The sequence below is a fragment of the Melanostigma gelatinosum genome (assembly GCF_949748355.1).
Source record: "Melanostigma gelatinosum genome assembly, chromosome: 5".
Taxonomy (NCBI): Eukaryota; Metazoa; Chordata; class Actinopteri; order Perciformes; family Zoarcidae; genus Melanostigma; species Melanostigma gelatinosum.
Genome location: NC_136638.1, coordinates 5,414,383 through 5,430,067, shown reverse-complemented (window position 1 = coordinate 5,430,067; position 15,685 = coordinate 5,414,383). Strand labels below are relative to the sequence as shown.

Below are 15,685 nucleotides of genomic sequence, written 5' to 3'. Positions count from 1 at the left end.
CGGATTTAAAAAATTGTGAACGTATCCTTTAATAATCACGGCTTTCATGTACCTTACGTGTTCATTAATTGGTATGACTGTTTATGTAATTATACAACATATTTGTGGGTAAATTTGTGATTTTTGTTCCACAGGAGGACTTATGTATGGAAGCCCATTTCCATTAGCAAATGTTATTTTTTTTAATCACTAAAAAAAGATCCAAAAAAAAAGAGAAATTCTGAGATAGAAAGTCGAAATTATAAGATTCTTTAAGACAACAGTCATAGAAGCAGCTCTATGGCTTAGGTTACCCTACATTTGACAGAAATGTATTGTGAGTACATTGAAGACTACTTTAAACATGGCTTTACAACAGATGGTATACTTCAATTGCTTGCTGTTTCACGTGGAATTGTACTAAGCACAGAAAGAATAAAACCGAATTTCCTTTCTTTTTGTATTTTTTTTTTGTAAATTAAAAAAAAATAATAATGCTAACTTTTTATATGTTATTATAATTTTTTTGCTGCCGGAAATGGGCCTCCATATTTCCGAGCTTCCTTTCTTACAAAAAAAACACATACGAGATTGCGCCCATTGGTGGGGTTCTGTCGTGGTGACGTCACGGCGGGCCGTGCTCTGATCCGCCTGGATATCCGCTGCAGCGAAGAGGCGACGCGCCGGAAAGCTACAGGATAGCAAGAAACGAGCTGGTATCAAAACACCACTTCAAGGCTTGCGTCCGCGTCCACTCTATAGATCCCGGCGCAGGAAGGCGATAAGTGTCTGCAAAAGTGATTTTGAGGGACGGAGGACGTGGAAACACTGGTTTTATGCGAGCAAAGTAAGCGTTTTGGCCTTGACAGCTCGGCTAACGTTAGGCCCAGCTAGCGATAGCCGCGGAGCTTTTCTTCTGACAAGCAAAAGCAAAACAAGGTAAGGGGGAGGAAACTCATTGCTATAACACACTAGCGAGCTCGGATAGAGCACAACTCCCAATACAGACGTCTTAATTGGGCCACTTGGTCAGTCAGTGACAGTGTACTAGTTAAATGTTAAGTGCGGTATCAATGTTTGCTAGCCGTATGCTAACGTCAAGTGTTTCGAGCTTGTTCGTTAAACTTAATGCTAGCTGGCTATGTTATTCGGTTTTGGGCGAAACCATATTTTACAGGACAATCCTCTGTTTATGTATTCTTATGGAACGAAATGTGTGACGTTACGCGACAAAAGTGCACAACGCGAGTAGGAGTAACGTTCGCTAATTTAAGTTTTGTTCGCTAAGTAAGTAACAGGAGCGTTGTCGTTAGCCGACGCATTAGCCGCAGAGTTTGTACAGTAGTTGTAGCCACGGACCCGCGCAGGAAGTAAACATGAGCCCGTGTGGTGAAGAGGCTCGGCGGCGTCTGAGGGGATGGACGCGGTTGTAAAAATTAGTCGTGCTGGCATTTTGCCAACGGTACGGTTTTTCTTCTGGATCCTGAATTTCATGCATTTCGTACTAAGTCATGAGAGGAACCGTGGGGCTTTCACATGATCACACACACACTCACACCCATCTTCTCCAGCCTGACCCTTGTACTTGTTTGTTTTGGTAGGAATGAGTGATGACCTCTGTGGTGGTGTCAGATGGTGGAGGGAACATAGTGGAGTATGTCACGGTGGTGGAGGAGCCCCAGCAGGTAAGCCCTTACATCCCCACAACAGCTGTCAACAAAGCCCTATGTTGGAACAAGACTGAGTTATGAAGGAAGCTATGTAAAAAATAATCAGAAATGCTTTTGTTGCCAAGTACGTTACACATACAAGGAATGCTGCATAACAATAAACACAACATAATATAATATAATTATAAGACACAATGTGAAATAGAAAATGTATGATGAAACATGATAAACAGACAAATAAGAGTATGTTAAGACAAGTATGTTATTAACGTGTCAATTGTATATTAATAGAGAAGAGTTGTGTATATATAGGCGGTTATTGTCAATGGACTAGCCTATTAATACAGTTTGGTGCTTTTCATATAGGATGGGGGTGGTCCCACTTAAATAATGGTGTGGAGCAAGTACCTATTGTGATATTAGTACAAACATAGTCATACCAAAGGCACAAAACATAAATATGTTTTCAGAAAATATGCAGCATTCATTCAGTAATGATAAAATCAGGACAGTATGAGTGTGATGAAATATTCATCAAGTGTACTGCTGCTGATTAAAATGATTTATCATTTCCCAAAATTCTGTGGTCCAAAAGATTTCACACCTTTTGTTTTTGTACATGCTAGTGAAACAAATGTTTATACTGAATTATATAACACTGACTACGTTTACATGTGTACTAATATTCCACATTTATTCCCAATATGGCAATATTCTGAAGTTGATCTGTGTCCTGTAAACATCATGTTGGATATTCTGAATTAGGCTTTATTCCAAACGGAGCATCTTCTGATTAAGACGTGTGGGATAAGCGATATTATTCAGCTGCTATGGACATTCTTTGGACATGTATCCAGCACATTCAGAATGTGTGCATCAATGAGGCGTGTTAAGACGTCACACTGTCTGTTTACGGCCAGCGCTGTGCGTTGAACACAAACCAACTACGGTTTGAAAAACATATCGCAAAAATAATGAAAGACGGAGGCTGTACTACTACATGTATTGCTACATGTAAACAGAAGTATTAATTTTCATTCGGCATGTAAACAGCTCTAACTCGACAAAAACAAAAAAAATCTCACTTTTCTCACATCTTTCCAAACTGTTCAGTGTGAGCAGCAGCACACTGAGGAGGAGGCGGAGGAGGAGGCGGAGGAGGAGGAGGAGGAAGAAGAAGAGGAGGTGGTTGAGCAGGAAATAGTGGCTGTGATCGTGGGAGGCGGCGAGGAGGTGGAGGAAGATGTGCTGGAGGAGGAGGAGGAGGGCGTGTTGCTGCAGGAGGAGGGCTGTCCGGCGGTGATCGTGGAGGAGGTGCCGAGCGCCCAGGTGGAGGAGTGCTACTCGGCACAGGTCCTGGTCTACGATGACGAGACGTACCTGATGCAGGATGTGGCCGAGGAGCAGGAGGTGGTGACAGAGGTGTCCGAGACCGGTAAGGAGTTCTCTGGATTTTAATATTTACTTCTGACAAAGTTTGCCATGTGAAATCCTATTGTGTGAATGAGAAGGGGCAGATTCACTCTGTCGTCCACATTGAGCTACATCGACGGTACCTGTTGTTGTGTATGACTGCAGCAGACTGCCCTCTACTGGCAGCATCAACGTCTTACTATTTACACCAGATTGCTGGCAACGTGAAGAACAGACGTAACCCAGAGTGGACATTTGAAAGTGGTTGCGGCCGCAGCGCTGTGCTTTTGTGAATGTGACCACGGACGGGATGTTTGAGCAGTCTTCTAGCCTCTCTCTGCTCCTCTTCTCAGTGGAGATGTCCGGTCACAACATGGTGTGTTTTGACAAAACCTTCGAAGCAGCCGAAGCTCTTCTCCACATGGAGTCTCCTGGAGGACTGCACAATGAACGCAACACAGGTAAACGCACCTCAGCGCTTCCTCCTCTGTGGTTAAGGTTAATGCTGTGTTTCATAAATTATGTCAGCAGCTTTTTAACACTGGAAAACATTGTATCGTTTTATTTAAATATACAATGGGCGTATGGCCCAGATTTATTTCAGGGTTTCATTTTAAATCAAGGTCGGTAACAGTTTATATCACAGTATATTTGTTTTTCCTAAAATGTCAATACAAGTGCTTTTGCATTTCTACCAATCATTACTGAAACAGAAGCGTAGGCTGTGCCAGCGGGGTTTGATTACACCAGAACAGATCAATCGATTGTTAGCGTCGAAAAAGACTGAACAGCAAAGAAAACGAGACCCCACTTCATCAAAACGATTCAGAGTGATGCTTCTTCTCTGAGGAGTTCATCTCTGACCAAGCAGAACTAGTACAGGTACAGCTGCTGAACAAGAAGTTTTGAAGTTGAAGTTGAACAAATAAAGACAAGAATTCAGATTCAGCCAACCGGTAGTGTATGTAGTAGGCATTCCAAACTGCCTACTACATACTACGCAGTTCATTTAGCAGGATACTCGGCCAGGCTCTAGCCTTTAAACAAGCTCTTAAAGCACCGGACAAAAAACTAAGTTATATGAAAAGTACAAGTTACTGCCAGCTGCTCTGAGTGAGGTAGTGCTGGACACACAGAGCTGCAGCTCTTTACAGGCAGCAGTGTGAACAAACAGCTTGACCGCACCTGAGCTGTTATTGGCCCACTGACCAAAGGCCGACGCCCAGAAAATGTAATTTTAAGATGTTTTGATCATATTTTGATCATTATTGGGACCACATGGTTAATCTCTTATATTCTGTCCAGGATTGAATCGAGTATACGGTGCGTGTGTCATGGAGTCTGTCCGGCCCTTTGTCTCGTCCGGTGAGGAACCGGCTTGCAGCCGTGAGGCTCCAGCTGATATGTGAATGTGTGCTTTGTCTGACAGCAGAGGATGTGATGATGGAGACGGTGGTGGAGGTGTCTACAGAGTGCGGACCCATAGAGGAGGAGTCCTTCCCCATCCCTCCTGACTGTGAGCCCGCTGTCAAGAGGAAGAGAGGAGGTCAGTGTCACTACAACACACCTCCGAGGCTTAATGTGTGCTGGAGGCCACACGGGTTCTCCATGCCACACGCATACACTGTATGAGTCATACTAGATAGGTGCAACAGATAAGGTACCACACATGTTTGGACATGAGATCATGACATGGTGCATAAAGGATCCCGTGTATGTGTGATGGGTGCAGGTGGACGCAAGCCCAAGACCAACCAGCCCGCCTCCAACGGCTCCTTTGACCTGGGCATCAAGAAGAGGCCGAGGGAGGGCAAAGGTTTGTGATGCTCAAGTATGCTTCTATCAGATCACCCCGCTCGCTAGAGTGGAGAGTATTAATATTATCAGATACATTTTTGAATCCCACTTAAAGTGACTGTGAGGAGCTTTGAACTCGTTGTGAAACAGGCTCGGTCATCATTGTGCTTCTTGGCACATCGTGTTATTGACATACAGGTTGTCATGGAAGTTAAGACCTGTGTTTTGTATAAAGCCAGTGTGTGAGTATTATGGAGTATATCTGACAACATCTTGACTACTTTTCCTACTCCAAGATGTCCCCAACTGGATGTGAGGAGAGACTCAAAGATATTGTATTTCCACAGCTTTTAAATGAAGCTCTTGAACTAGAACTGTGTGACATCTTTAAGTCCGTTAATATTCAATGTGTTCGGTAGAGTCTCTCTATGTAAAAGTCTTCTATGTTGCATAGCAACTTGTGAGCTTCTGTATTTCATGTTGGTGTTCTCCGTTTCCCCCAAGGCAACACCACCTATCTGTGGGAGTTCCTGCTGGAGCTGCTGCAGGATAAGAACACCTGTCCCAGGTACATCAAGTGGATGCAGCGGGAGAAGGGCATCTTCAAGCTGGTCGACTCCAAGGCCGTGTCCAAGCTATGGGGGAAACACAAGAACAAGCCCGACATGAACTACGAGACCATGGGGAGAGCCCTGAGGTCAGCCCGTCCTCTCCGCAGACACCCGATCCTTTAGTAGTCCTGAGCAGAGTCCGTCTCGGTGCTGTCTGACAGCATAGCTCTGATGTTGCCTGTGTGTGTGTGTGTGTGTGTGTGCAGGTATTACTACCAGCGCGGCATCCTGGCCAAAGTGGAGGGACAGCGGCTGGCCTACCAGTTCAAAGAAATGCCCAAGAACATCCGAGTGATCGATGACGAGGAGGACGGAGATGAGGTGGAGGACAGCGAGGGCGTGGTGTCTGGCCAGCTACCTGATCACCAGCACGGCACGGCCAGCCTGGGCACCAATGCTCCCGCTGCCACGCAGCCTCAGCATACCTACATCACCGTCATCCCCAGCAACGCCACCACCAGGTCTCTGCTCCCCGTCTCTGCCCGTATCAAAGGGACCATGTTAACTTGTGAATGGTAGTTTATGGACCACAGTGTTTTGTGAAACCATCTCATGTAAAATATGCTTCTGATCTGGTCTAGTGTCCCAGTTAGAACAGTACAGAGGCCCTGGAAGGGAAGCAGCTAAATGGAACTCAGCCACCTTTCCTTTTCATGATGCCTGTGCTTCTCTGGCTGCGTTGTGTCGGTCACAGCTGTAGTGAAGTGTTACAGCTGAGCAGAGGTGTAACCATTCACCCTCCCTGTGCTTCTCCCTGCAGGTCCATCCGAGCCATGCCGCTCGTCATGACCAACTCACTGGGTCAGATGACGATTAACTCCTCCTCCATCCTCACCACTGCCGCGGGGGTCCCGGTAACGGTGGCCAACGCCTCCGCCGGCGCTCCCCCGAAACTGGTCATCCAGGCTCTGCCCACCATGCTGCCCCACGGCTCCAAAATGGGGGAGAAGATCACCATCATCACCATCCCAGCCAGCCAGCTCGCCACGCTGATGCAGGCCAACCCGTCGGGCCAGATCGCGCAGCTCTTCCAGGCTAAGCCCGTGGCGACGCAGTTGGCGCACGGCGCCGCCAAACAGGCTGCTGCCGCCGTCGCCACCATCCAGCTGGTGGCAGGCCGGCAGACGCCGCACCTCATCCTGGCTAAGCCGGCGGTGGTGGCCCAGCCGCTGCCGCAGCTCTCCATATCAGTCGCCCAGCCTCACCCCGCCCCACCCAAAACCCCCACCCAGCTCCCCAGCAGTCAGCCTGAAGCAGCAGCAGTCGAGGCTCCACCAGCAGCATCAGCAGAAAGCACTTCTTCCTGAGCGCCCCAGGGCCCTGGTGGGGTACAGGAAGTGACTGTTGACACTGCTGAGGAAGTGCAGGACACATCCCCCCCCCCCCCCCCCTCCCCCCTCCACCCACCCTAGTCACAGAGCAGAGCTGCTCTCTGATTGGCTCAGACTATGGAGCTGGTGAAACCCCACAATGGATTAAAGGGACACGGACGCACACACAGACCCTTCGGAGCTCAGGACGCATGGGCAGCCTTAGATTGTAAATGGAAAAAACTCGTTTTTGGAATATGACGAGACTTGTAAACAGAAATGTAAAAAGCTTTTTTTTGATACTCAGCGGGTATGCATCAGTCCGGTCCTTCATGTCTTTGTTTCATTCTAATGGTTTGTCTGTTTTTTACAGTTCATAAAAAGGGAGTGAAAGATAAAAGAACTAAATGATGTGCTCCACATCGGAAGGATATACTATTTTTTTCATTTTACTATCATTGTATTGACGTAGATTTTACTGAAATATGTATTATATAAAAAAAAAATGACATGTGAATTGAGACCGACTGAAGTTTGTCTTTTTCAGCCATCTGAAAAAATGAGCTGCTCGGCTAGATGATTCTTTAGTGGCAGTTTTTAAAGTAAAGAGTGCTGTCAGAGAAATGCAGAAGCTGAATAGAAAAAGGGTTCAGACAGCTCAAATCTATTCTTTGGACGTATCCAGATTGATTCCAGAAATTCCTGACGGCAAAGAAACACATGAGATGCGATCTATGCAAACTGGATCCAAACCACATCTCAGAGTTGGTTGGTGTTGTGTTTTCGAGAAGGATTTCTACAGCTAGCCGCTCAAATCGAATTTGGAAGTGTAGCAATGCTGAGCAGCTTCCTCGTGCCCCTTCAGCCCGGGTTCAGTACTCTGTCCCTGCTGTGGGAGTGAGGAGGTTCGCTGCTGGTCTGAGGAAATGTCTGAGCGGGCCGAGATGCTATGACTTATCCAACACACAATACTTTGACATACTGTACCATGTATGTTTTTGTATACTTTGACTTTTTATAATTTATACTTTAGTCTGACTTTGACCACACTGTTTAACTTACTATACTAAAATGTTTGAATGACTTTTTCCGACCTACTATACTTTTTACATACTATATTTAGATTTTCTTTAATGACTCATTTTGACATACTACGCTTTGACTTAATAACTTCAAAAAGAATGCATGCTCTCCCTTTATTTGACCTTTTTTTAACGTTTGTATTTTAAACATACCACACTGTTCCCACATATACTGTGACTTGTTATGACTTTAAACAGCTATACTATCACTTTTTATAACTTTGGAATAAATAATTAGATTTTATTTTTTGACATGCCATAATGTGACCTTTCATGAAATACTATGACTTTTGACACATTACTGTGCATTATAATACTTGACTCTTGCACCTTTTTAGACATGTTTTTATGGCTCTTTTCGGCATCTATCCTATGACAAACTACACTTCAGCAGCAACCAGCCCATCGAGCACAGAGGCAGCTGCAGGGCCCCTCCTCCAGCCAGGGGCCCGGCTCCTTCTCGCTGCTCCCCCGTTCCTTTTGTCCACAGGGGCCGCCAAAACCAGCACAACATTTAAATTAAGTAGACTTTGTACATTTTTACTTTTATGTTTATTGTCATAGTTAAAGATCAGTCTTGAGAGTTGATAACATGCTGAAACAAATGAACAGAACTCTTCAACAGTGACTTCTACAACTAGGATGTCAGCAGGAATAAAAATAACTCTTTATATATATTAACATTTCTCCTCATTGTAGTCACAGCAACAACATTGTCCAACTGCAGAACCGTCGTCAATGACTTTAATGCAAAATAATTCGTTTAAAAAAAAACTAGGATTGATTGTTTAACCAAAAGATAGAAAGAATAAATGAATGTAATAACAGTTGGTTTGCAGAGGTCAAAGTTCAACAGATGAAGCACATAGCTGCTGTTTCAGCTGCAGCTGGGTTAAAGAGGAACCGACAGGCTGCTCCTCCTCAACACAAGTCAGTGGATCGAATCTCAGTTATTGCTAAAACTACAAGTAGTTTTTCCATCCATCATATGTGATGATCTTCTAATATTCCACCTTGTGAATATCATTAAATAGCAACAGTACAGAAAGTGGTTCGTATCTCATGATGGCAAATTATTCACAATCCAATCAGATTTCCCTCCATCCGGTAGATGACGTCCCGTTCACTCTCCCCTCTCTGGTCTGCAGTGGAGGTGGACTATTGTTCCCAGCGGTCTCCTCTCTCAGTGCATCTCTTGGTCCAGGGCTGCTGTGATTGGCAGCCTACATCAACCTATGGGGCTCCTCCCTGAAGCTGACATCACAGAGCAGGGATAGATGGTCAGAGGGGTAGTGGTAGGAGGGGAGGCGGTCTGGGCCGATCTGCTCCTCTGTGGGGATGTCCAGCAGGCGCTGCACACTCAAAGCATCATGGGTATACCAGATGTAGTCCAGGGTGCTGCAGCTCTCTCCGGAGGGGCGGATCTTCCACGTCGTATAAGCCGGCTCCGTCTGTCCGTCGGAGCTCAACAGCTTGTACGCAGAGTTCAGGCCGAGAGCTGAGGAGCTGAACCGCCGGTACACGTCCTCCGAGGGCTCTGCGTTAAAGTCCCCGCACACTACCAGAGGCACGCCGCCTGACTCCGCCTCCTTCTGGCTGCCGCCGCCACATTGGGACGTTATGCTGCGCAAACTCTGCAGCAAGTCGGCACCCTGAGCACTCCGCAGTCTCTCCCAGCCGCTACGAGCTTTCAGATGGGTGACGGCAACGCACAGCCGCCGGCCAGTTCCCCGGCACTTCAGTGTCTGGACGATGGCCACCTGGTTGGTGGGCAGCATCATGGCCGACAGCCGCAGGTGAGCCGTGGCCTGGAGGGAGAAGCGCGAGCGGCGGTAAAACAGAGCGCAGCCGTCGGGGCCGTTATTCTGCTCTACATCCAGACAGGGAGACCAGGGCTTGGCCAAGAAGCTGCCTTGGTAGCCAAGGCTGGCCATGATTGGCTGAAACGTGTCGTAGTAGTGGTCTACTTCCTGCAGGCACAGGATGTCTGGGCGGTAGGTGAGGATCTCCTCCAGGATCAGGTACTTCCTCTCCTGCCAGTTGAGAGCGTCCAGTGGACAGCGGGTGAACCCGTCCTTCCCCTCACCGAGAGCTGGAGAGAGAGAGATTCATTTTAATGCTTCATTCATTCATTATCGTCAAGCACAGCAGTGCTTTCAGCTAAATGGTAATACATCTTCATTTAGTGTGTCAGCAGAATTAGCATAATAACCAAGTGACTGAGAGGAACATCAATGTCTGAACCAAAGCTGATGGCAATACATCAAATAGCCGTCAACATATTTCACTTCAAAGGGATCACCTCAGTCAGCTGGATTTACCCTCTGGGGACCATGAATGAATTTCAGTCTGGACTGAGCGACAGCAGAGCTGCTGGCATAGTAACCTAAATAACCTCTACATGTCACTGGAGTCCTCACAAATTACAAAGTTGTAGTTTATCCACAGATGTCTACCTTGTGCCAGTATATTCCACTGCATGATCCGTATGGGGGGGTTGAGCTTGTGGTGGTAGGGCGCCATGCCGCTGGGACGGACCAGGTCTCGATGCGGCCTGGCCGGACGCCCCTGCAGGGCCTCTTCACACTCTCTGAGCAGCTGCTCCGGGTCACTCTCGACCACGTCCTGGTCTGGGTTCTCCTCTGGGTACGGGTCTGACTGGTCCAAGGGGGCGCTGTTCAACGACTGGGCCAACGTACTAAACAACCTGCTGCCGATGCCACCCATTGGACAAACTGATGAAGGGAAACAAGGGACACATATGTGTGGTCATTAAATGGGCTTTCTGTAGGTGTGGCAACAACAGGTGCCAGAGTTTCTGGAGACCCTGCTTTGATTCTTCTCGGTGCCATTTTCATATTGTGTCACACTACCCGAGAGAGAGAGCGAGAGCAACCTTTACAACCTCCACTCGCTCAAATGATTTTGTCTAAAATGTACTCTTCCTGTTTTGTCTCCATTTACCACCAGCCTAGTGTGTGTACGAGTGCGTGTAAGACGTGGATGAGGATGTTTCCATTGAATAAGGAGGTGGGTTTTTAATAAGAATAGGCATGTTGTTATGACATCATTTAAACTAAGCTGAAGAGACTACTTGCTTTGAGTAGGCTAGTTCACAATGACAATGCTAACATGCTTACTTTCAGACTGTAATGTTCACCATTGTTGCCACCTTAGTTTAGCATGCTAACATTAGCCAATTTTGTCACAACTGAAAGTCTCATGTAAGCAGCAGAGGAACAACTTTAAAATACTTGGAACATTGAACTCATCACTTACAGCGTGAGGGGTTTCATGGCATTACATTCTAAATGAAGATATTCCAGTTAAATTGTCCTTCAGCCTACCAACCGACAGACAGAAATCCATGACCTCATCCAACTCAAGAACGTCCTCATGCTTTGACTTCATACATAGCTACATCTGGATGCTGATCAATTCCACCGTGACAATATAATCAGTCACATTGCAGAGAGTTAAACACATATGACAATATTCAGACAGAGTTTTACACCATGCGTGTATGAAGGGTACTGGATCCAGTGTTCCAGTGTTGGAGGCCGGTCCCGGGTCATTCCTAATAAAACTGCTCAGTGGGGCATAAAACTAAACGTTTTACTTCCAAATAGAATTCAGAATTAAAATCTTCTGGGAATCTTCCACAGTGCAACACGTTGTAGTTGCACTGTTTGGCCACTAAGTACACTCTGGATCAAAGCCTGGCTCTCTTCCTGGGGGCTCACTAACCTCAGCCATCAGATCAGTTGGATGTTTGAGTGCTGTTGTGTCGACACTGCCAAGCTAACTCAAGTGGAAGATAATGGGCCTGATGGGTTGATGTACACATAGTATGCACTCCCTTGATCCATGTCTTGGTGATCATGTAACTCACCCTGACCTCCAATCCCATTACCAATGGTAAAGACCTGCATGTTGGATTAAGAGTTTTAGCCTCTTTTACAAAGGCTAACCCAAGGCCCTGTTTTGCTGACCCAGGCCATGCGAGGATGTTCATGCATGTGCACAGTTATGAAAGGAGCGACTTGACCCATTTCTTTGTGACAATAACTCAAATAGAGAACCCATTGACCTGGTTAGACCTGCTTTAAGACTTTGACTCAAACCACGGGTCCTGAGCGGCTCACGTTTCACCTGCACGAGTTGAAGGCCAAAATCAGGCTTCCTTTAGACAGTCATATTTTTTTACAGCAAATACTGCCTGTCGAATGTAAAAGCCAAGCACTGACAGTCTTCTGGTTGGGTAACCCTGCTAAGTTCAAATGCATGAGCAAGCATTGAGGAGGGATGGAGCACCAATTGGCATCTGATCTGGTGTCTGTGTCGGGGAAATGGAGAATCGGTCGTGTAGTGTAAACTCTGCACATACAGACAGGGAGGCCTCCTCTTAGTCATTTCATTTCTTTCCAAGAAACTGATGAGCATATCTCTGGTAAACACAAGAGTGAAAGAGATGCTTTTGTGTGATTCTTTGCGGAGAAAACTCAGTTTTACAGATCCGTCGATTAAATCAAGGAATCGATTAATGGACGAAAGAGCCAGAAGACTAAGAACTCCTTTGTTCAAGGACAGACATGTCTCTGAGGAGCTGAGGCCAAACACACTCAGAGGGACACAAACACAACAAATCAATGCTAGTGCTGCGCTGTTGCAGCTGGATCGCTGAGTTTGCCTTATCAACTGAAACAGCTGGCCCGACATGTTGCTATTGCAGTTATAAATAATATTTAACAAAACCATGCTGCTGCCGCGTTATGTCAAACCTCTCCTCGCAATGCAAGATGATGGTGTACACACGGAGCTGCACTGATCTGCAACAAGGTCAATGATGTGCGTTAAGTCATGCTGGTTGAGAAGTGCAGTGTCAGAGTTTTGCAGGCTGCTTGAACAGATTAGCAGACAGAGGTAACTGCTTAAGAACACGGAGAACATCCTGTATCTCCGTTTCAGAGAAGGATAAATGGAAGTGCCTAAGTATAGGCACCATGGCTGAAGAAATGGGTGTTTTATGTATGTTTTCTTCTGTTGGAATGAGAACTGAAACATTTAATCAACTCATTGGTAAGTCGATCAACAGAAAATTCATCAGATGCGCCTCCATTTATGACTGTAACAGATTAAACATACAACACAATGTTGTTGATGATATTTTAATATTACACTTTGTTTGCAGTAGGGATGTTAATAATTAACAGTTTTACCGTGCGATCAGTTAAAAGACTTATTACAAAACTCAGAGGAGCGGCTCGTCTGTTACAGGACGATAACCTCGCTGCTACACCGATTGGTTCTTTGGAGACTTAAGTGGCTGCATGTGTCCACACCACTGCACGCAACAGCACGGCTGCTCGCCATCTCTGACCGCTGAACTGGGACCTGTTTAGCTCAAGCACTGCAGCTGGCTGTGAATGACTGGTTATATGAAGATTCAACCAGTTTGTGTATCAGGTTGTCGTTGCAGCCGGTCGGCTTGCCGTAAAGTGGTATCGACACAATCTGTTCCAACTTCCGTCAGGAGACGGAGCAGGATGTCCGCTCAGAGGAAGATGAGTGGACAATGAGATGAGTGGACTTCTACAAGGTCCATAATAAATATGGGGCACGGTAATGAAGAAGAGCATAGTTGCTAAAAAAAATGAATCAGCTTGTGTCAATATTTCACACTTATTTGTCCGAAAGTTATAATGATAGAGGAGTAGGCGTTATTACTACTGATGAGTGCAGTACCTGGTGCTGCCCCAGTGAGGGGTGTCTCGTTCGGCTTCAGTTGGGGACAAGTCCCTTTGACTCCCTCTCCACCTGCTCGTCCGACACCGGAGTGACAGTACCGTGTTCCCGCCGAGGCTGAGACCGCTGCCTGTGTCCTGGCGGTCGGCCCCCCTCGCGAGGACACACACAGCTGGCTCAGAAAAGCCGAACAGTGACGAGCTGGATTCATTCCTCACTGTACTGAGTGTAACGGAGAGAGAACTGTTAGTTCCGGCACAGTGCTGCTGTCTTTTCACCTCTACTAAAGAAACCGAGCCATTTATTAAACCGAGAATGTCCTTCTTACACGCGGCTCACTGCTGTACCTTCCTTTTTGTCTCTGTGCTTTTGAAGGTAACAGAAACCCGGAACCGGCAAAAGTTACATCATTTTTCTCGTGTGTCACGGAACTCCGGCAATTGAGGGTTGGGCCAAAGATGGACTGGTCCATTATGCTTTACCATTGACATAAACATACGTTGGAGTTCACTCCATAGTATAATGAGTGAAATAGCGTCCATCCATAGCGTCCATCCACCTGACTGTTACTTTTCCTTCGCAATCGGCATTTTAAATCTACAATTTTAAAAAGCAACATAGCTGATCCCCCTCCTGCCACCAGTGGCTGGTGCCGCAGTAACTTATAGGCGGGAACCTGCCAGAAGAGGGTGTTGACTTTCCATAAACAAGCCAATCAGCGTTCAGATCATTTGTTACATAGGAATGACGGCTCTGACGTCAGCCGCACGCACGCAGAGTGCCTCGAGAACAGGGCTGGGCAAATATATTTCCCAAGGGGCCACATGAGAAACAAGGACTGTTAAATTCCACAACAAGGACTGTTGTGGAGGGCCGGACCAATAGACTGAACTCAATCCTGCTCTATATTATTCCACCTCTTTAAAAAAACAGTACATTGTATGGTTTTGATAAGCTGCTAGTAAATATTATGATCAGTGGTGGAAGTATATTTTATTATATTTTATTAAACACTGTAATTATGTACAAATTAAAGTTACTTTACTTGAGTGTTTCCATTTTATTGTACTTCCACTCCACTACATCTCAGAGGGAAATTTTGTACTTTTTACTCCACTATATTTGTCTGGCAGCTTTAGTTAGAGTTACTTTGCACAATATCATTTTTCAAACCCTTCCGAACTACCCAAACTGAACAACAGAGTACAAAGCAGTTAAAATGAGCTCCACCTTAAACATCTGCAGCTGGAATAATGATCCAAAAACATTTGTAACATCCATATATAATAGTAAAACACTGACAGTGATCATGCTTTTTGTTGGAGTAGTTACCAATGGAGAAGCTACCAATGAGATTCGGCAATAACCCTTAACTGGCATTGTTCATCATACAACGTGAACAACAGAAAATGAATTATACTTTGTGCACAGACCTTTTATCCTAAACATTTATTACATTATTAATAAAGTATTGTTCCTACATTAATAAACATTCGTATGGAATTATTAAACACATCTATCAATGTTTTATTCTTGATTAATAAGCTCATCTATAATGTGATTAATTGTTTTATTTTCATACTTTATAAATGATGTATTCCCCATTTCTAAATTAAGTTTTGTATCAATTATAAATCAATTATTTACAAGTTGCTAGTGCTTCATAAGATAATTTATAAAGTGTAAGTCAATAATTAAGGAATTATTTCAATGTACATTTATGCATGCATTTATACTAGTGCTGGGCAAGTTAACGCGTTAATTTTGCGTTAACGCATCATTAATTAACGCCAACAATTATTTTATCGCGCGTTAATGCATTTTTCAAATGTATTATAATTTTTTTTTTGAGAGACAACAGACAATACATATACATAACAACAAGAGGATGACAAGAACAGTGGGATAAAAGCCAGCAAACATCCTAGAGTCAGTGTGTGTGTGTGTGTGTGTGTGTGTGTGTGTGTGTGTGTGTGTGTGTGTGTGTGTGTGTGTGTGTGTGTGTGTGTGGTGCGTGTGTGTGTGTGTGTGAGGTCAAATGCTCTAGGTCAGCGGTTCCCAAACTTTTTAGGCCGCGC

The 15,685-nt window shown here is 45.3% G+C and overlaps 2 protein-coding genes across 3 annotated transcripts; one reads left to right on the top strand and one right to left on the bottom strand.

The window, feature by feature from the left end:
• The first annotated feature begins 639 nt into the window (after positions 1–639).
• LOC306777403 (ETS-related transcription factor Elf-2-like) lies at positions 640–7,297 on the top strand. Of its 2 annotated transcripts, none has more exons than XM_079268493.1 (9): positions 640–918; positions 1,581–1,664; positions 2,763–3,084; positions 3,416–3,523; positions 4,495–4,608; positions 4,795–4,878; positions 5,364–5,556; positions 5,677–5,931; positions 6,231–7,297. In XM_079268493.1, exons 2-9 carry the CDS (start codon positions 1,590–1,592, stop codon positions 6,775–6,777), a joined length of 1,698 nt encoding a protein of 565 aa, XP_079124619.1. In that variant the 5' UTR covers positions 640–918; positions 1,581–1,589; the 3' UTR covers positions 6,778–7,297. The 2 variants fall into 2 exon arrangements, with proteins under 2 accessions (XP_079124619.1, XP_079124618.1); XM_079268492.1 differs by having other exon boundaries at positions 4,492–4,608.
• A 1,133-nt stretch (positions 7,298–8,430) lies between these two features.
• On the bottom strand, positions 8,431–13,916 carry nocta (nocturnin a). Its single transcript, XM_079268284.1, has 3 exons — positions 13,608–13,916; positions 10,319–10,597; positions 8,431–9,954 (listed from the first exon to the last, which is right to left on the bottom strand). The coding sequence occupies exons 1-3, from the start codon at positions 13,816–13,818 to the stop codon at positions 9,086–9,088; spliced, it is 1,359 nt and encodes a 452-aa protein (XP_079124410.1). The 5' UTR covers positions 13,819–13,916; the 3' UTR covers positions 8,431–9,085.
• Between the last annotated feature and the right edge of the window lie 1,769 nt (positions 13,917–15,685).

Bases quoted from the DNA above. Each gene is read 5' to 3' on its own strand.
- LOC306777403 (XM_079268492.1), top strand. From the start codon at position 1,590: ATGACCTCTGTGGTGGTGTCAGATGGTGGAGGGAACATAGTGGAGTAT. The intron at 1,665-2,762 runs GTAAGCCCTTAC...CAAACTGTTCAG, and splicing joins TGGTGGAGGAGCCCCAGCAG to TGTGAGCAGCAGCACACTGA. The intron at 4,879-5,363 runs GTTTGTGATGCT...GTTTCCCCCAAG, and splicing joins GAGGCCGAGGGAGGGCAAAG to GCAACACCACCTATCTGTGG.
- nocta (XM_079268284.1), bottom strand. From the start codon at position 13,818: ATGAATCCAGCTCGTCACTGTTCGGCTTTTCTGAGCCAGCTGTGTGTG. The intron at 10,598-13,607 runs GTACTGCACTCA...TCCCTTCATCAG, and splicing joins CCTCACTGGGGCAGCACCAG to TTTGTCCAATGGGTGGCATC. The intron at 9,955-10,318 runs GTAGACATCTGT...CTCTCTCTCCAG, and splicing joins GTGGAATATACTGGCACAAG to CTCTCGGTGAGGGGAAGGAC.